This window comes from Xenopus laevis, chromosome 4L (assembly GCF_017654675.1).
Source record: "Xenopus laevis strain J_2021 chromosome 4L, Xenopus_laevis_v10.1, whole genome shotgun sequence".
Lineage (NCBI taxonomy): Eukaryota > Metazoa > Chordata > Amphibia > Anura > Pipidae > Xenopus > Xenopus laevis.
In genome coordinates this window covers 151,276,818-151,298,793 of record NC_054377.1, presented here as the reverse complement: position 1 = coordinate 151,298,793, position 21,976 = coordinate 151,276,818, and the positions used below count along the sequence as shown (strand labels likewise).

At 41.5% G+C, this 21,976-nt stretch overlaps 1 protein-coding gene across 2 annotated transcripts in view; it reads right to left on the bottom strand.

Moving 5' to 3' along the window:
• The window catches only part of LOC108704022 (protein Wnt-5a-like), a 21,836-nt gene extending 12,504 nt beyond the window's left edge, over nucleotides 1-9,332 (bottom strand). Inside the window, exons 1-3 of one of the 2 annotated variants that reach the window (XM_018240387.2) lie at nucleotides 8,725-9,332; nucleotides 986-1,119; nucleotides 405-652 (exon numbers count right to left, since the gene is read on the bottom strand). In XM_018240387.2, the coding sequence (XP_018095876.1) occupies nucleotides 405-652; nucleotides 986-1,119; nucleotides 8,725-8,733 (391 nt within the window). In that variant the 5' untranslated portion in view covers nucleotides 8,734-9,332. Of the gene's footprint in view, nucleotides 1-404; nucleotides 653-985; nucleotides 1,120-2,156; nucleotides 2,568-8,724 lie in introns of those variants that run through there. The other variant, XM_018240388.2, reaches the window with a different exon arrangement.
• Between the last annotated feature and the right edge of the window lie 12,644 nt (nucleotides 9,333-21,976).

Sequence of the window (21,976 nt, the reverse complement as noted above, 5' to 3'; positions counted from 1 at the left end):
TAATAGACTTAAGGTATGAAGATCTCAATTATGGAAAGATCCGAGCATTCTGGATAACAGATCCCATACCTGTATATATATATATATATAAATATGTCTATATACAGTGATACTTTGAGTTATCAACATACACACTATGCATTTTTTACATTACATCCAAATTTTGAAATATCCTATGTAACAACAGAAAGGTGGGCAGATATACTCAGAATACAGACATTTTTAAATTTGCCCCATCAAAATGGTTTCACATATATACACACGGGGAATGAGAGGGAATGAGAGTGTGTAGCCAGACAGACAGACAGACAGACAGATTAGTTGAGTAACATGAGGTCAGAGAGAGGGAATGGTGAGCCCAGGGCACAGGTAAGTAGTTGGAGGTTTAGGGTCAGGGGACGTACCTATCTGCATGACTCTCCCAAACACAGAGGTGTTATCCACGGTGCTGCAGTTCCACCTCCGGTGCCTGAATTGGTACTGACACTCCTTGATCCCGGTCTTGGCTCCGTCTCCAATAAACTGCATGTGGTCCTGGTACAGTTGGCAGAGCTTCTTCTGACCCTGCGATAGCCCAGACAGTTGGCTGCACAGCGGCTGAGCCCCGATGATATAGACCTCAGGCATCTGCACCGGGTTCATGGCTAACGACCTACAGAGGGAAGCACATGACAGCATTGTAGATACTCACCACAAGAGCTTGCAATCTACACGCCAGAATTTTCACAACCCCCCGCCCCCCAGGAACCCTACACTAAACAGTCTAGTGGGAAAAAAATAGGGTACAGCAATGGGGGAGCAAATATTCCCACTTTACTATATAAAAACCCCTGGAGCCAACTGGAATAGCCTTGTTTATCATTGTAAGTCATTGATGCAGAAACTCAGGGATTTAGAATAATTTATATATACAACTAATAAATAAATAAAAGACGAGCAAGCCCTGAATATAGAGGTGCAGCCAAAATGTGGGGGTTCAGCTTACCACCAGGAGCTGCTCTCCACCACAGACTGGGTCAGACAATAGAGGGAGATGAGCAGAGCCACAAAGTGCTGAGAGACCATCGCACTGCCCATGAGCCCACAGCCTTCTCCTCTCAACTGCAACGTCCTCAGATCCTGCAAAGAAACAGCCGGGGGTTAGACAATCAGACACAAAACAAGGGAATATACACTAAAAAGTCAAGTTCAAGGGGTGGTACACCTTTAAGTTATTTTTTCTAAGAAACTTTTCAACTGGTCTTTATTTTTTTTTATAGTTTTTTACTATGTTATTTTTTCTAAGAAACTTTTCAATTGGTCTTTGTTATTTATTTTGTTATAGTTTTTTACTGTTATTTTTTTCTAAGAAACTTTTCAAGTGGTCTTTATTTATTTATTTTTTATAGTTTTTTACTGTTATTTTTTCTAAGAAACTTTTCAATTGGTCTTCATTATTTTTTTTTATAGTTTTTTTCCTACGTTATTTTTTCTAAGAAACTTTTCAATTGGTCTTTATTTATTTTTTATATTTTTAACTGTTATTTTTTTCTTAGAAACTTTTCAATTGGTCTTCATTATTTATTTTTTTATAGTTTTTTACTTATTGGCTTTTTTCTTCTGACTCTTTCCAGTTTTCAAAAGGGGGTCACTGACCCCATCTAAAAAACAAATGCTCTGTAAGGCTACAAATGTATTGTTATTGCTACTTTTTATTCCTCATCTTTCTATTCAGGCCTCTCCTATTCATATTCCAGTCGCTTATACAAATCAGTGCATGGTTGCTAGGGGAATTTGGACCCTAGCAACCAGATGAAATTACAAACTGGAGAGCTGCTGAATAAAAAGCCAAATAAGTAAAAAATCACAAATAATAAAAAGATAAAAACCAATTGCAAATTATCTCAGAATATCCCTCTCTACATTATACTAACAGTTAATTTAAAGGTGAACAACCCTTTTAAATAGTATTGGGTATCTGGAATAAATTGTAGCAAATTAAGCAGAACTTTTTGGGGGATATTAAATCTCAGTCCAAAGAAAAAGCGCTCGCACCGCCGACAAATCGCGGGTTCCATCGGCCGATATGAATCGAACATGATTTTATCCCAATAGAGGAAAGAAAAAAAAATAAATCTCAATTTAAAAAGAAAGTGTAATATTCTAGAGGAACCCACAGGAATAGCCCTTTGGTCACAGGTCTGAAGAACAAGTCGAAGTCGAGGGAAGAGCTGAATGAATGAGATCCATGAGATGTCGGGAGCGATCGCTGCTGCTGTGAGATCTCTGGCGATAGGACAAATGAAGATCTCGCTCTTACTCCGACCTCCTCCTCCTCCTCCTGCTCTAATTTATGTGCTAATAGATTCTCAAAGGCTGTCCAAGCCCTAAAACAAACGCTTCGACGAATAACCGAGCGATTGAGCAATCCCCCCTCGCAGCTGCCAGCAGCCCCCATGAACATCTGTTAATCCATTTGGAAAAGCCCAACTTCTGCTAAAGTGATTTTTTTTTCTTCTTCTTCAAGTTGATGTTCACCAAATAGATTATCCATTAAACAGACAAGTATTTGGGGAGATTTAAATTCCAAATCGAACAAAAAAAAAGGGGGGGGTCTCATGGGGGGGTGAAAATACTCTTAAACCTCTAGATAGTGGGGAGGCCAAAATGAGGGCTTTTAGAGGGTTCAGAGGTAAATTCCTGTTCAATGACGTCACATCAACGCTCCATCAAACGTCATTAGTGTAGTGGAATTCTCAATTGTGCTTCTATAGATATCTCAATGATGATGTCCCAAGCCAAAGTAGTATAGCTAGGAATTGAGGTCATCACAGTCTAATTCTGAGTCTGAGGTTGAACCCCCAAATCCCAATATCTCCCAGGCCAAGCTCAAACCTTCGCAAGAATTCCCTATAGAAGAACCAAAATCCCACGTTGAAGTAGAATTATTTCAGTTGACCTTAAATGTTGCAATATTTCCAGATCCTAGTCTAAATTTTTCCAGACAAGTCCAAGTCTATTCTTTAAGTCAAACAGTCCACCATCTAATTCTCCCAAATCCCACCACCTATCCAAATATTTCAAATTTTAATTTGTATCAAGGACAAGTCTTGGTGGAAACTCCAACCTGATTTTCACCCGAGTCTCTAAATTTAAGATGAAGTCTTTTTAGGTATTGGAAGGTTCTCCTCTTTGATCTTCTAAAAACATCTTCAATATTATTTGAGCAACAAAGACTTCTTCTGGTTTTAATGGCCATTGGATGAGGTCTTCTACAGAGGAGAGCAAAAACATTCTCCCCTGTGCAATTCCCATTCCCTAAAGCTCTAGCATTAATTTCATACTTTTTGATCTTGTCCAGGCAGAATTTGTCTCAAATATTTATTTAAAAAAACACACAAAAGTCCTCCTGCTGCATTTCAGAATAATCAATTGTGTCTATTGTGTCTCAGCCTAGATGCCCATTTAAAGGACAAGTCTTGGTGGAAACCCCAACCTGGTTTTCACCTGAGTCTCTAAACTTGAGATTTAGTCTTATTAAGTATTAGAAGGTCCTCCTCTTAGATCTTCTCAAAACACCTCCAATATTATTAGGGCAACAAGGACTTCTTCTGGTTTAAATGGCCATTGGATGAGGTCTTCTACAGAGGAGACCAAAAACATTCACCCCTGTGCAATTCCCATTCCCCAAAGCTCTAGAATTAATTTCATACTTTTTGATCTTGTCCAGGCAGAATTTGCACGAGTTTGTCTCTAATCCCCCAAATATTTTTTTTTTTTAAAAAAAAACACACAAAATTTCTCCTGCTGCATTTCAGAATAATCATTTGTGTCTATTTGGAGCTCACACAATGACAGGCAAAGAAATCTAACTGGATATATGTCAGCGTTTTAAATATAGATTTGCTTCAACATTAACCTGTTCTCTTCTAACCAGAAACAAATTTAGCCACAGGGAAAAAAAAAAATCTTCAAAAATAAATAATTTCCTTTAAATCCTACCACCCAGGAAATTTCAGACAAATTAAGTCGTAGATCGATTTAATTCTCTCCATTAACTAATTATTTAAAATAATGATTTGGTGCATTTATTTTATTTCAAATATTTATACTTTAAAATTAGACCTTAGACATAATGTGAAATTTGTCCTTTTTTAAAAAAAAAACGCTGGAATTATTCTTTTGTGGTTGAATTTAAATTGAACGATTCAAAATTTAAAATGAAAGGCTCAATACAATTTAATTTAAAGCGAATTGGACGACGTTTATCTGTGGAATTTATAAATGGCATTTGAAAAATATAAATGTTGAAATCGACATTTGTAAATCGTTGGCGACTGTTTCTGTTTCTCCTCAAAGAAAATAAGAATTCGAGAATGAATTGCCCCAAACTCCCTGAACTTAAAATTGTAAAGTTTAAGAATGAGCTTTTGCACTTTTGAGAATCAGAAACTGTAAATCATCAAACAGATTCGTTTGGAGAATAAGTTGAACTTGTTTCACATAAATCAAACTATTTCGCCCAATTTGTAACATTTTTTCCCCCAATTGCAACTGTTTTTGACCATGTGGCTGTTTTAATGATTTAAAAGTGTCGATTGTTTCCCCCTCTCCTTCTCTCTATCACAACCTGCCTCCTGAACTCCAAAAAAAACTGTTTTTTAATTACAAAACACTTGTTTCATCCTGAAGTCAAACATTCAATTTTTTGTAAATGAAGGGAAATAACCTTTAGTTTAGAGGGGTCTGCAAATAAATCAGAGGGTACAATTCTCATCAACTTCAGGGGGAAAAAAAACCACTCTACAAACAAAGAGGACATTGAAAGGGTTAAATTATTTTAAGAAGGGGAACAGATTCCATTGAAACAAATATATATATATTCCTGAACTAAATTGTTTAGTGATTTTAATTCTTAAATGAAAATATTTAAATGTCGTTAGTTGATAGAAAGATTGGGATTAAAACGTATCCACCTCCTCGAAATGTGGAATTTGAGAGATTTAGGAGCGATTTGAGTTTTAGGAAAAAGATTCGAGATTATTATGAGCGATGAGTGAATTGGACTGAGGGGTTCGGTAGAGACAAGACACACGGGGCAGGACATTCGTCGCAGAAAGTCTGTAATTAATTCCTCTTTGCCGGGGAAAGGGGCTGATTTGGGGGGGATTGTCAGTGAAATATGAAGGAAACGTATAATTGGGCTCAGACACAGGTTCGAATAATTCTGAGCGATTTGTAGCGAAGAGGTAGTTCCTGCAGCAGAAGGACATTAATCAATTAAGAGGGAAAAAGGTGATTAAGGACATTTTGTCAGTAAATATACTGGGTGTCTGGGAGTAATTCTGCTTCTAAAAATAACCAGAGAAACGTTTAAATAACAATTAAACTTCACAAACCGACGGACTCGCGCGAATTCGCCACGAACTGGAAGGAACAAGTCGCATCATCAGCCCAGTGGGTTTGGGGTTCATTAGAAATGTTCGGGGTTCCGGAGAGGCGCTGAGACCTGGGTATGATTTGGCTTTGAACTAGAGGCCAAGGGATGGGTCCCAATAGGACTTTGGTTTTGGGTTTTTCCAGAAATATTTGGTGTTCCTGAAAGGGGCTATGATCTGGCCAAGGCAGGGGAGGGATATTGTGTGGGACTAGAGTTGGATTTATGGTTGTCCAAAAAAAATATTTGGTGTTCCTGAAGACCAAACGTTGGGTTAAAACTAGAGGCCAAGGGATGGACCTGAACTAACGTCCAAGGGATGAATCTAAAATAGAAGCCAAGGGATGGACCTGAAGCAGAGGCTAAAGACTGGACCTGAACTAGAGGCTAAGGGATAAGTCAAAACTAGAGGCCAAGGGATGAATTTAAATTAGAAACCAAGGGATGAACCTGAACTAGAGGCTAAAGAATGGACCTAAACTAGAGTACAATGGATGAATCTAAATTAGAAACCAAGGGATGGACCTGAACTAGAGGCTAAGGGATGGGCCAAGGGATGTATCTAAATTAAAAACCAAGGGATGAACCTGAAGCAGAGGCTAAAGGATGGACCTGAACTAGAGGCTAATGGATCGGTCAAAACTAGAGGCCAAGGGATGGACCTGAACTAAAGTCCAAGGGATGAATCTAAATTAGAAACCAAGGGATGGACCTGAACTAGAGGCTAAGGTATGGGCCAAAACTAGAGGCCAAGGGATGAATCTAAATTAAAAACCAAGGGATGAACCTAAAGCAGAGGCTTAAGGATGGACCTGAACTAGAGGCTAATTGATAGGTCAAAACTAGAGGGCAAGGGATGGACCTGAATTAGAGGCTAAGGGATGGGTCATTAGTTGGAGGGTGGTCTCTGATAAGTGTATTTTGAGGCTGACTTTTTAGCCTCTCCCTGAAATATCAGAGGGATTTGGTATCAGCGTGAGATGAAAACTGGTCAGTAAATCCCACGGAAAAAAAGAAGAAATTAGAGGGGTTCCAAAAGCGGCTGAACATTTTCATTCGTCCTACCCAAAATCCTTAGCCCTGAACCCCGTGTTCTATAACCTACAAGAGCCAATCACATGATCTCCCCCTGAAATCCTCTATCAGACATTAGGGTTTCACTATGGGGCATCCGAGTATCCCCCAGTCTGACAAGTGGGTATTGTAGAGATAGAGAACCCCCTAACTGTGTATTGAGGCTCCTCCCCCAGACTATAGGATTGTGCTGAGTGTCACATATTGGACTTCCCTACCCACAATCCTCATTTAGAAATTACACTGAGTAACAACATCATATCCACCTGGAATTCTCACTGTAATTGGAGACCCAAAATCCTCAGCCATCGATTCAATAGACTGCACGAGGCTCCCTGATAATAATAATAATAATAATAATAATAATAATAGTTGTCCCCCCTACCCACAATCCTCAGCCAGGTATTCCATAGACTATAATGTACAGTGTGTAATAAGGGAGATTAGAGGATAAACAGAGAAATAATATAAAATATAATAAGTATAAATATAATTATTCAGATACAGGAGTATAATATTCAGAAGTATCAGACTGGGAATAAAATAGATGTTTCCTATGAGGAGTCTGACTGTAGAATTGAGCTGATGGGATATAATAATAATAATAATAATAATAATAATAATAATAATAATAATGTTTATTTATAATATAATAATGGTGGGATATAATAATCATCATCATTATGTTTGATTATAATATAATAATGATAGGATATAATAATAATACTAATACTAATAATACTAATACTAATAATAATGTGTGGCCAGTAGGGGGCAGCAGCACATGCGATTTATAAATCAAGTCGCTGGGAATCGACTTCTCCCTGGATTTCTCCTTTATCAGAGGGGCAACATCTGAGCCTGGTGGGTCTCTGGTGCCCATTGGAGCCTTGAGTTTAAGGTTCTGTCCCTCGGAGTTGGGAATTCAGGGCTCAGCAGAGAGGGGTCATTTAGTAAAGATAGAGGAGCCCTGGGCCATAAATCACGCGACCCCCACACTTCCCAGACACAGGAACAATGAGGAACATTTTATTGCGGCAATTAAATGCAAAGTAAAGTCGCACTTGCGCTAAAATAGAGGAAAATAGATAAAAATCAGCCCATTCTCTTACTCTGGAGTCTCAGCTTGTGAGGGAGGAGCAGAGGCCTCAGAGGGTAAGTGTCAAGTGCTTTGTGGCAGCAGCATTTCCCCTTGTACCCACAATGCTTTGCTAACCTTCCTGACTCACCCCAAGTCACCAACCACTTGTACTCCCAGCTAATGGCACGTGTGGGGGGCAGAGACTGTATATTGCGGCAGAGACTATATATTAGGGGCAGAGACTGTATATTGGGGGGGCAGAGACTGTATATTGCGGCAAAGACTATATATTAGGGGCAGAGACTGTATATTGGGGGCAGAGACTGTATATTGGGGCAGAGACTGTATATTGGGGGGCAAAGACTGTATATTGGGGGGCAAAGACTGTATATTGGGGGCAAGGACTGTATATTGGGGGCAGAGACTGTACATTGGGGGCAGAGACTGTATATTGGGGGCAGATACTGTATATTGGGGCAAAGACTGTATATTGAGGGGGCAGATACTGTATATTGGGGGCAAAGACTGTATATTGGGGAAGATACTGTATATTGGGGGGCAAAGACTGTATACTGAGGGGGCAGATACTGTATATTGGGGCAAAGACTGTATATTGGGGGGCAGAGACTGTATATTGGGGGCAGATACTGTATATTGGGGGTTGATACTGTATATTGGGGGCTGATACTGTATATTGAGGCAGAGACTGTATATTGGGGGGGGGCAGAGACTGTATATTGGGAGGACTGGCAGCCCCTAATCATAAGGGTCTAGTACAGAGATGTTAAAGCAAGAGCTTTAGGAGGAAGATCAGAGAGTAAAATCCCTGGTGGAACACGGTGAGACTTTGTGTATGAGGAGGAGGAAGAAGAAGAAACCAATTAGTATTAATACCGATTCTATTTAATGGATATTCAGTATATGTGGGGAGACCCCTATAAAGAGTCAACTCCAAACCGACAGTTACCCCCCCCCCCCCATGCAACTGTTCAAATAAATCTATAAATAAAAGAAGTTCAAGGTTTAGATGTTTTGGGCTGAGCATTGACTTCAGTCAGGTGACCTGGGGGGTTAAACATGAGCAGAGAGGATGCTGGGAGATGAAGTCCTGAGGACTGGGGACATTACACACCAGGGGGGTCTCTGGACTTACCTTGATCATTGTCCCACAGGTCAGATTTAATTTATAATCCAAATAATAAGGGGGTCAAGGTTAATCCAGAAAAGAGCTGGGGGCTCCAGGGAAGTAAATCCAGGGGTAGGAAGAGTTTATTGGGGGAATTGCAAAGTTGGGGCGCAGGTTCCTTCCCCAAAAGCTGATCCTGGGGCAGAGCTTGAGGGTGGGGGGCTGATAGTGAAGTTGAACCCCAATATTCCCTCCTGGGAGCAGAGTGCCAGCTCTTGGGCTTAGTATAGACTGAGACACATTCCCAGTTCCCTGAGCATTTGGCTCCAGACAAAACGATGTAACAACCAGAGGCGCAAAGTGGCGCAAAGTGAGGCAACAGCAGCCGAGTCCAAGGGGAGCCCCGGATACAGCGATTGATTCCTGCACAAGTGATTCTCCTTAATCTCAATCCAAGTGGAGACAAGTGGGCGCAATGTGAGCGCAAAGAGGTCCAGGCGCTGAGTCGGTGCAATTGGGGGTTAAATCCTGGGGCAGTTGCTGAGGACTCGGGGCTCTTGTCTCTCTCCTCTTGTCTCTTCTCTCTGCTCCAGACTCTGCGCTCAGGGAAGGAAGAAAACTTCAAGTCGGCGCATGCGCACTGAGCGGACCTATTAGAGCCGGCCTGAGTTTAAAGCTCAAGCACCGACCACTTTGTGCTCTGGGACCGACCCCCTCCTGTCTGTGACTGGAGCCCCCGGGAACTAACGAAACACAAGCAGTTCCAGGGTCCAACTCACACTCACACTCACACTCCATTGTCTTTACTTGCCACAACTTTGCTCCTCTCTCTCTGCGCCTGTCGCTTTATTTAGCGCGAGTCTGTAACCAGAAGCGGTGCGACTTTGTGATATTCAAGGGTTAAACACTCTCTCCCCTTCTTATTGGACAAGAGAATGTCGCCCGTCCCCCACACTGTCAAAATCTGTTAAGGGGTTAAACAGCTCTACTGTGCCAGTGTCTCCTAATGTGATGCCCAGTGTGATGCCCACAGTCTGTCCAACAAGGGGTTAAACAGCTCTACTGTGCCAGTGTCTCCTAATGTGATGCCCAGTGTGATGCCCACAGTCTGTCCAACAAGGGGTTAAACAGCTCTACTGTGCCAATGTCTCTGAATGTGATGCCCGATGTGATGCCGAATGCGATGCCCATTTCGATGCCCAGTGTGATGCCCAGTGTGATGCCCGGCTATACATGTATCTCTGTTACACTTTATATTAACCCCTATAGTACTGGATAAACACCCTCAGCTGCAGATTTATGAGCAGTGAAAGGGGGGGGCAGATACAACTGTGGGGGGAAACATTCCTGCATGTGGCATCAAACTCTGTCCTGTCTCTTTAAGTCTATTAACCCGCTCATCCCCAAAGTGAATATTCCAGGAATTCAACAACCCCTCCCCCCCACAGCTGCAGGTGGGGCCGGATTGTTACAATTAGACTCAATGTCTGAGAGGCCAGAGCCCATTTTATTGCCCCACAAGGTTTCAGTCACATTCCAATTGCCCCAGTCAGGAAACTGCAACTGTCTCTTATTGATGGGAGCAGCTCAGGTACGTGGGGCTGGGGTTGGTAGAAACCTCTTTACACTTTATTCTGCTCCCAATATTGGGGGTAGTCCTGTGGCCCCTCTTGTACCTGCGCCTGAACAATCCGTGTGATATAAATAGAGTATAAATGAAATACATTGTTTCTTTTAGTGACAGTAACAAATACAAGTAACTAGTCTCTGCTTCGCGCTGCACCATAGTGACATCACTCGACATGTCGCACCATAGTGACATCACTCAACATGTCGCACCATAGTGACATCACTCAACATGTCGCACCATAGTGACATCACTCAACATGTCGCACAATAGTGACATCACTCAACATGTCGCACCATAGTGACATCACTCAACATGTCGCACCATAGTGACATCACTCAACATGTCGCACCATAGTGACATCACTCAACATGTCGCTCCATTGTGTCCACATCTTTATTAGACGTTCACTTGTGATGATGTTTGTTTGTTTGTTTGTTTGGGAGACTCAGACCCGGGAGCCCAAAATGCTTTAGTAATGCGCTAATTATATTGGGCTAATTAAGATATTAAAATATTGAGTTTTGCGCTACAGAGCTTACAATCTACTCTAACGCCTGAGACTGAAACGTTTTTGTTTTTATTAAATATGAAATGGGAATAAAATTAGGAAACTTATTTGTTTCAGATCTTGATTTTGACTCCTGGTGAAACCGATAGAATCGATACAATAAAGGGAAATAAACAAAAAATCAGATAATTTTGTTCTCTTCAATCCAGACAGAAAGGTCAGTAGTTAATAATGTCAATAGATCGGCCAATCACTGACGATCTCGATTTATTACATTCAATTAGCAAGAATATAATTAAAGAGGAAATATAGTGAAATTATTCTCTATATCTCTGTTTAGTTTTCATCTATCTATCTATCTATCTATCTATCTATCTATCTATCTATCTATCTATCTATCATCTTTATTTCTTTCTTTCTTTTCTTTTCTCTAATTCCATTACATGTGGGAGTAAATTTCCGGTTACTCACCTGTCTGTCTCTAATTCCATTACACGTGGGAGTAAATTTCCGGTTACTCACCTGTCTGTCTCTAATTCCATTACACGTGGGAGTAAATTTCCGGTTACTCACCTGTCTGTCTCTAATTCCATTACACGTGGGAGTAAATTTCCGGTTACTCACCTGTCTGTCTCTAATTCCATAACATGTGGGAGTAAATTTCCGGTTACTCACCTGTCTGTCTCTAATTCCGTTACACAGGGGAGTAAATTTCCTGTTCGTCACGTGTCTGTCTCTAATTCTGTTACACAGGGGAGTAAATTTCCTGCTACTCACCTGTCTGTCTTTATTTCCATTACACGTGGGAGTAAATTTCCTGCTACTCACCTGTCTGTCTTTAATTCCATTACACGTGGAAGTAAATTTCCTGCTACTCACCTGTCTGGCTTTAATTCCATTACTCGTGGGAGTAAATTTCCGGTTACTCACCTGCCTGTCTCTAATTCCATTACACGTGGGAGTAAATTTCCTGTTACTCACTTGTCTGTCTCTAATTCCATTACACGTGGGAGTAAATTTCCTGCTACTCACCTGTCTGTCTTTAATTCCATTACACATGGGAGTAAATTTCCTGCTACTCACCTGTCTGTCTTTAATTCCATTACACATGGGAGTAAATTTCCTGCTACTCATCTGTCTGTCTCTAATACCATTACACAGGGGATGGTGGAGCCATTGAGAGTGGATGGGATAAGAAGCTTATATACACGCATATAGAGAGACACACACACATATAGAGGGACACACACATATAGAGGGACACACACATAAAAAAAAGAGACACACACATATAGAGAGACACACCCACATATAAAGAGATACACACATATAGAGAAACACACACATATATATAAAGAGACACACACATATAGAGACACACATATAGAGGGACACACACATATAAAGAGACACACACATAAAGAGGGACACACACATATAAAGAGACACACACATTTAGAGAGACACATGCATATCGAGACACACACACATATATATATATAAATAGACACACGCATATAGAGACACACACATATATAAAGAGACACACATATAGGGAGACACACACATATAGAGAGACACACGCATAGAGAGAGAGACACACACACATGTAAAGAGAAACACACATATAGAGAGACATACACATTTAAAGAGACACACACATAAAGAGGGACACGCACATATAAAGAGACACACACATATAGAGAGAGACACACACACATATAGAGAGACAAACACATATAGAGAGACACACACATATAGAGAGAGACACACAAATGCACACAGAGACAAAGCAACCACCTCCCCGGAATAGTCTTTATTCCCTTGCACATATCAGCAATGAATTTCAGCCATAGCCAGTACACAAGGGGTTAAGCAAACCCTGTCAGGCCTTAATCTCAATGAGACCAAAACAAGGGAAGGAGCAAAGCCCTGGGGCCGGTGCCAGAGCTGATTCTGATTAATAATCGGGCCCACATATTGCTTCCCTTAATGTATTTACAGTTCAGCCTATGAGGTATTCTGCTCCGAGTCCAAATGTAAGTCAGGCATCTCATAAGTAGGGAACAATTTCTGGCACTCGCTTGGAGCACTTTGAAGTCCGGGAAGATAAAGAATAACAGGACTGTCTATTCCTTTGTATCTCCGACACTCGGTACAGATGGACAGACAGATTAGCACACAGACAGTTGGACAGAGATATAGAAAGATAATTGGATATAAGGAAAGGTCGATAGAATGATTTCATCTGAACTGTAACCAAGAACATTCAATACGTAGAGCGAGGAGCCCTGTAATGGGCACAAATAGTGGGGAGCAGTGTTTGTATAATGTGAAGTCACTTTCCTAATATTGTTATACTGCCTGGTGTCCTTTTCATGGTCACACAGCAAATGTCTACCTGATCCTGCCCTAAAACTACCTTCTACAGTGAGATTGGTTGCTCTAATCACTACACAAGTGGGAGATGATCCAGCCTGGGACATCTCTGAGAACTGAAGAAGCTGAGGAGATCTCCAGTGGGATAGGAAACTACTTACTGGGCCAAAAAGATCTCATTGAGTTAAAACAAATTCCTGTTGAGAAGGTCCTGAATAGGTGAGGACCCTTCACAATAGGCTTTAGAGATCACCAGTTGAGCTTCAACACTCCCATGTGAGCTTAAAACATCTCTGGTGGGTTAGGAAATTCCCTATTGGCCTCAGAGGGTCACATCCAGTTAGATAAGTAGCCCATGGCTTTAGAGATCACTAGTTGAGCTACAACACTCCCATGTGAGCTTAAAACATCTCTGGTGGGTTAGGAAATTCCCTATTGGCCTCAGAGGGTCACATCCAGCTCGGTCAGTAGCCCATGGGTTGAGAAGGTCAATGTTAAAGTCGGTAGGAGCACTGTTACAGCAACAGCAAAATGGGATTTTCTTTAAGAGAAGCAGGAGACACTTACCAACACTGGTCTTCTGGTCCCATTGGGAGCCAGGAACTTTCTACTGCAGCAAGAGAGACATAACCAAAGTGAAGTACAGTCCAACTCATTGACTGCCCAAATCTGCCCATGTCCAACCAGCAACACCCCCTTCCCCTATATATCCAGGGCCCCATAACAGCTGCAGAGTCTGCTCCCTCCATAGTTACACCCCTGGGCCTGGGCTGCACAGCAAGGTATCATGGGTCACCCCATCACCTGTCACAGACACAAGGTGTAAGTAAGGAGCAGGACATGCAGTAGGAGGCATTGTGGGAGTTCTAGTTTAACAGGGATGTGCAGGGAACTTGAGCTCCAGATATTTCTTCATTTTCTCCTTTGAGCCTCCAGGAGAGAAGTTGTTGCAGAAAAATCAAAAGTAACTGTTTCTTAGTTTATCCTGTTATGCCTTCAGGTGAACCCCCATATCCCTGCTCAGCCCATGTCATTGCTGGGAGGTTGCTGGGAGTTCTGCTTGTTCATATCACCGGATGGAAACCCTAAGGGCAGAGACACACGGTCAGATTCGGGGAGATTAGTCGCCTGGCAGATTCGCAGTGCTTTGTTTTCCGAAGTCGTCTGAAGTTTCCTCGTGAGGCAACTAATCTCCCCGAATCTGACCGTATGTCTCTGCCCTTATATTACTGCTGATAACAGTGTTTGTTATGTGCTGTGTAATCAGAGATCATTCACTCATAGACTCAAGTCACAAGTATCTTGTAAATTGTTACTCATACCCTGTTACTCTCTGTATTATCCCACCCTCAGATATATATATATACTGTATATCATCAACCATAATGCCCGTCATGTGTAAACTCCAAGTGCAACTTCTACTTATGAGCTCTATAAATGTTTCTTAACTCAGCCTGCAGGCTTGTGTCTTTATATGGTCCCAGAACAACCCCTCAGTGACTTTTAATATCCTTATCATTTACAGTAGGGGGTACATTATCCCTTATAATACATGAGTGATACTCAGAGTTCCCTGTATAACTCAGCCTGCAGCCTTGTGTCTTTATATGGTCACAGAACAACCCCTCAGTGACTTCTAATATTCTTATCATTTACAGTAGGGGGTACATTATCCCTTATAATACATGAGTGATACTCAGAGTTCCCTGTATAACTCAGCCTGCAGCCTTGTGCCTTTATATGGTCACAGAACAACCCCTCAGTGACTTCTAATATCCTTATCATTTACAGTAGGGGGTACATTATCCCTTATAATACATGAGTGATACTCAGAGTTCCCTGTATAACTCAGCCTGCAGCCTTGTGCCTTTATATGGTCACAGAACAACCCCTCAGTGACTTCTAATATCCTTATCATTTACAGTAGGGGGTACATTATCCCTTATAATACATGAGTGATACTCAGAGTTCCCTGTATAACTCAGCCTGCAGCCTTGTGCCTTTATATGGTCACAGAACAACCCCTCAGTGACTTCTAATATCCTTATCATTTACAGTAGGGGGTACATTATCCTTTATAATACATGAGTGATACTCAGAGTTCCCTGTATAACTCAGCCTGCAGCCTTGTGCCTTTATATGGTCATAGAACAACCCCTCAGTGACTTCTAATATCCTTATCATTTACAGTAGGGGGTACATTATCCCTTATAATACATGAGTGATACTCAGAGTTCCCTGTATAACTCAGCCTGCAGCCTTGTGCCTTTATATGGTCACAGAACAACCCCTCAGTGACTTCTAATATCCTTATCATTTACAGTAGGGGGTACATTATCCTTTATAATACATGAGTGATACTCAGAGTTCCCTGTATAACTCAGCCTGCAGCCTTGTGCCTTTATATGGTCACAGAACAACCCCTCAGAATGAAATAGAAACACAAGAGAGAAGCTGAGAGGGAAGTGGGGGAGCGAGTAGAGAAGGGGAACGTGCCATGCCAGACAGATGCAGCAGGAGTCACTAATGTATTTACACATCACACAGGGAGGAATTAAACATTTCATGCCAATGGGAACATTGGAATCTCGGGACAGTACAATCCTCCCTAAATGACGTATCTGAGTTTTAGGGAGCACTTGCCCTGGTCCCCCACATCAGAGGGGCTCATTGGGGAAACGTGGCCATAAAAGCACAAAGTTACACTGAGAATGATTTTTAGAGACCGTGCTGCAGCCCCCCAGCTCTTCTTACACTACAACCTCCAGCTTTGTCTGCCAGAGGCATGCTGGGAATTGTAGTTGAATCACAAGTGAAACCTCTCTTGTTGGGCATCCCTGAGGTTTATGTTATCATATTAATTACGGCCCCTCTTGTAATTCCAGGGGCCATCTCTATTGCTCAGTATTTTATATGATGAGATAATAAAGGAAACTGATTTTATTAGATATCAGGAATTTATAGAAATCTGTCACTTCCTGGTGCATTTAATGACCTCACAGAATTAAAGGGGAACTTCCATATCAGAAAGCATAAAGCATAAATAATGGCTGCTGATGTTTGATTTTAGTTTTTTCTACATTTTTCCTAAAATGTTTTTGTCCAAGTGTTTTTTTGTCCAGTAGAAGTTAAGTCCCAATTCTGTTGCTGGCAGGCTCCCTAGAGGGGTGAGATAAAACTGTTTCAGTTGGTCTTTGTTGAGGTTCTTAAATGATTTTGTTTTATTGTTTTACTGTTTCTCTCATTCTTGGCAACTCCCAGCAACCAGAAAACAAACTGATTCTGAATTCAGTGCAAACTCCTCCAGATCCCCAATTATTCATCCGGGCAAAATGACGGCTTCAATTGCACACAGTCTCGTTAATTAATACTCATTTAAAGGGAAACTTCACCAGTTTTTTTTTTATTTTTGCATAAAGAAAAAGATGTAATTCTAAGCAACTTGCCAATATTCGATAATGAAACAGTTTTAAAGAAATAAATGTAAATGAACGCAGCATCCATCTGGCTGTTTATGCTCTCAGTACTGCTGGTTCTGACTCCTGAAAGCATAGCTCAGAAGCCAGCTGATAAACAGACGAGGTAGAGAAGTTTAACATTGTTTCAAGAGAACAGAAACACAATTACTTTTACTACTTACAGCCATTGAAATCCATGAATATTCATGTCCAGTCTCAGGATAAAGTACCAGACATTTCCTAAATTCCGAGTCTACGACGAAGGCAGATAAAGAGAAGAAAGGCTCCCAGAGAGTCAATTTTGGAAATATTTGTTGGAATATTGCAGCTATAGAGGGAGGAAGGTGAACTAGAAACTATCAGCATCTCTCGGGCCTCATGCAGGACCCACCGGATCACTGGGCTTTTTGTTTTTAGCTGATTACTGTAATTTTTGAGAAATGCTAATTGCACCTGCACGTTCCCTAATAAAATAAGCTGTAAATAGTTCAGCGCTTTTACTTACCCACCCCCAACATCCCAATGTGAGAAATGTGTAGAATATGGAAGGGAAAGTCAAATGTATAAGCAGGGTTAATCCTGCATTCCAACACAGTATAAGGGTATAGCTTATTGTGTGCCCAGAACATTCCTTCTCTGTATATTTGTATTTATACATATGGGAGGAGGTGCCATATTGATTCCCTTAGACAGTACAGTATGAGGGTATAGCTTATTGTGTGCCCAGAACATTCCTTCTCTGTATATTTGTATTTATACATATGGGAGGAGGAGGTGCCATATTGATTCCCTTAGACAGTACAGTATAAGTGTATAGCTTATTGTGTGCCCAGAACATTCCTTCTCTGTATATTTGTATTTATACATATGGGAGGAGGAGGTGCCATATTGATTCCCTTAGACAGTACAGTATAAGTGTATAGCTTATTGTGTGCCCAGAACATTCCTTCTCTGTATATTTGTATTTATACATATGGGAGGAGGAGGTGCCATATTGATTCCCTTAGACAGTACAGTATGAGGGTATAGCTTATTGTGTGCCCAGAACATTCCTTCTCTGTATATTTGTATTTATACATATGGGAGGAGGAGGTGCCATATTGATTCCCTTAGACAGTACAGTATAAGGGTATAGCTTATTGTGTGCCCAGAACATTCCTTCTCTGTATATTTGTATTTATACATATGGGAGGAGGAGGTGCCATATTGATTCCCTTAGACAGTACAGTATGAGGGTATAGCTTATTGTGTGCCCAGAACATTCCTTCTCTGTATATTTGTATTTATACATATGGGAGGAGGAGGTGCCATATTGATTCCCTTAGACAGTACAGTATGAGGGTATAGCTTATTGTGTGCCCAGAACATTCCTTCTCTGTATATTTGTATTTATACATATGGGAGGAGGAGGTGCCATATTGATTCCCTTAGACAGTACAGTATGAGGGTATAGCTTATTGTGTGCCCAGAACATTACTTCTCTGTATATTTGTATTTATACATATGGGAGGAGGAGGTGCCATATTGATTCCCTTAGACAGTACAGTATGAGGGTATAGCTTATTGTGTGCCCAGAACATTCCCTCTCTGTATATTTGTATTTATACATATGGGAGGAGGAGGTGCCATATTGATTCCCTTAGACAGTACAGTATAAGGGTATAGCTTATTGTGTGCCCAGAACATTCCTTCTCTGTATATTTGTATTTATACATATGGGAGGAGGAGGTGCCATATTGATTCCCTTAGACAGTACAGTATGAGGGTATAGCTTATTGTGTGCCCAGAACATTCCTTCTCTGTATATTTGTATTTATACATATGGGAGGAGGTGCCATATTGATTCCCTTAGACAGTACAGTATGAGGGTATAGCTTATTGTGTGCCCAGAACATTCCTTCTCTGTATATTTGTATTTATACATATGGGAGGAGGAGGTGCCATATTGATTCCCTTAGACAGTACAGTATGAGGGTATAGCTTATTGTGTGCCCAGAACATTCCTTCTCTGTATATTTGTATTTATACATATGGGAGGAGGAGGTGCCATATTGATTCCCTTAGACAGTACAGTATGAGGGTATAGCTTATTGTGTGCCCAGAACATTACTTCTCTGTATATTTGTATTTATACATATGGGAGGAGGAGGTGCCATATTGATTCCCTTACACAGTACAGTATGAGGGTAGAGCTTATTGTGTGCCCAGAACCCAGAACATCAGACGCAGTTTGTCCATAAGAAATCCACATTTATTGAATAAATACAGTAGAAACAAGTGGAGCGACATACAGTTTCCTGAACACACAAATTATTGTATTGGACACAAGCTGATTGGTTACTCTACACACAGAACACTGAATTTCACAAACTGTCCATTTTCGTGCCAAGGTTTTTTTTTTAAACAAAATTGTTTTCAAGACTCCATACCAACGTTCATATATCGATATAACAACCCAGAACATGCCACTTTAAGATCTGGAACAAGAAGCACTTTCAGACGTAGGGGAAAGAGAGGATTTTGGGGGGATATAGTGCAATAAAACATCCAACTGCACCCCAAACAGTAACACATTGCAGAGAGAATTTTCCTTTTTTTCTTCTTTTATTAACACTTACAGTTTTTTTAATACTGTTTATAAAATAACATAAAACCACATATATCTTTAAAAATAAAGTGAACGTGCCTTTCCGTGCATTACCCGAAACAGTCATCATAAAAATGATTTCTAAACATAGCAGCATGAAATCAATGTAACAAAACACAGAAAGGGTTAATGTTTAATGGAATTAAAAGGGAAAATATACCTCATATTTATATATAGACTGTATTATAACAAATTGATTCCTTTAGACAGTACAGTATGAGGGTATAGCTTATTGTGTGCCCAGAACATTCCTTCTCTGTATATTTGTATTTATACATATGGGAGGAGGAGGTGCCATATTGATTCCCTTAGACAGTACAGTATGAGGGTATAGCTTATTGTGTGCCCAGAACATTCCTTCTCTGTATATTTGTATTTATACATATGGGAGGAGGTGCCATATTGATTCCCTTAGACAGTACAGTATGAGGGTATAGCTTATTGTGTGCCCAGAACATTCCTTCTCTGTATATTTGTATTTATACATATGGGAGGAGGAGGTGCCATATTGATTCCCTTAGACAGTACAGTATGAGGGTATAGCTTATTGTGTGCCCAGAACATTCCTTCTAATTTCCAATTATGCATATTAGTGGGAGCTCCTCCCACATACAGAAATACAAATATATAGACAAGCCCGGATTTTTTGGAAGGCTGAGACCTAGGGCGGCAGGATTTTAGGGTTGACATACCGCCCCAGTTGCCTCCTTATTGGTTCTGAAGTATTGGGGACAGGCAGAAGATTTCCTGTGCACCAATCACCAGTGTTCTGAATCCTATGAAGAAGATTTGCTCATGTGCAGGTGTTAGAGAGGGGCCAGGCTGACTAGCACCAGTAGCCCTCTGGGGCACCCTCTATGTAAGTCTGGCCCAGTATACAGAGGAGGTATAAATATTAGAGGAGTTAGAGGAATATTTTCCCTTTCTATTGCACAAACAAGATGCAAATAAATCTCATGTTCACAGTGTTTCTCCGAGGCCCGAGATCCCCCAGTATTTACATCACGTCATTCAGCAGAACGTGACGAGATAGAAATAAACCAATCGCAAACAAAGGGAATTAGGGTTCAGTCTCGCACCATTGGATTTGTTTTTGTCTTCTAAAGAAAATGCCCTAAAATCTTACACTAGTGAATCTTGGCACATATAGGATTTCTGCACAACTGTCTCACCCCGTCACTCCCCCATTGTCTCACCCCATGACTCCCCCATTGTCTCACCCGTGATTCCCCACTGTCTCACCACATGGCTCCCCCACTGTCTCACCCTATGACTCCCCCATTGTCTCACCCGTGATTCCGCACTCTCACCCCATGACTCCCCCACTGTCTCACCCTATGACTCCCCCATTGTCTCACCCCACGACTAACCCATTCTCACCAGCGATTCTCCACTTTCTCACTCCATGACTCCCACATTGTCTCACCCTTTGACTCCCCCATTGTCTCACCCCGTTACTCCCCACTTTCTCACTCCATGACTCCCCATTGTCTCACCCCGTTACTCCCCAATTTCTCACTCCATGACTCCCCCATTGTCTCACCCGGGATTCCCCACTTTCTCACTCCATGACTCCCCCATTGTCTCACCCTGTGATTCCCCCATTGTCTCACCTCATGACCCCCCACTTTCTCACCCGTGATTCCCACATTGTCTCACCCTGTGACTCCCCCACTTTCTCACTCCACGACTCTCCCATTGCCTCACCCCATGACTCCCTCACTTTCTCAGCTATGATTACCACAGTCTCACCCCGTGACTCCCCTATTGTCTCACCCCATGACTACCCCATTGTCTCCCCCCGAGACCCCCCCACTTTCTCACCCGTGACTCCTCCATTGTCTCACCCCATGATTCCCCCACTGTTTCACCCCATGACTTCCCCACTTTCTCACCTATGATTCCCACAGTCTCACCCCATGACTTGCCCATTGTCATGGGGTGAGACAGTGGGGGAATCATGGGGTGAGACGATGGGGGAGCCATGGGGTGAGACAGTGAGGGAATCATGGGGTGAGACAATGGGGAGTCATGGGGTGAGACAGTGGGGGAATCACGGGGTGAGGCAACCAACAAAGATGATTTTAAGGTGAATATATACCTGCACTTTAGCTGATTTTTGAGGAGCAGAGGGTTGGCCAAGGGCAATTTGACATCATCACTGTAACAGAGTTCAGCCAAGGAACATTTGGGTATATTGGAGGTGGGTCAGACCCTTGATAATGATAAACAGTCATGTGACATCAGTTGGGAAAGTGACAGAAAGGTGATTTCTCCTAAATCTACAGTCAGTCCGTAGTCTCGCAAAGCGAACATAAGGCTCCTCCCCTTCCAGCCACATGGTCAGTCATGTGCAAAGGGATTGGCGCCTGTGCAATTTATCTGCGGAGAGATTTACACAACAAATAAATGAAAATGCATTGGGTCCCGTGGAACAGATCTGTGTTTCAGATACAAAATTAAGACCTTGGTGAGGGTGTGGCTGGGGGTGGAGCAATGCATATTCATTTCTCAAAACATTAATTTATAAAAGTTTCTATGAACTGCACATTATGCAATTCCATTAAAATCTGAAGATGATAGAAGATGATAGAAATATATATATATATTTATGCCCCCAACTATCATTTGTAAGGATATTAGAAGTCATCGACGAA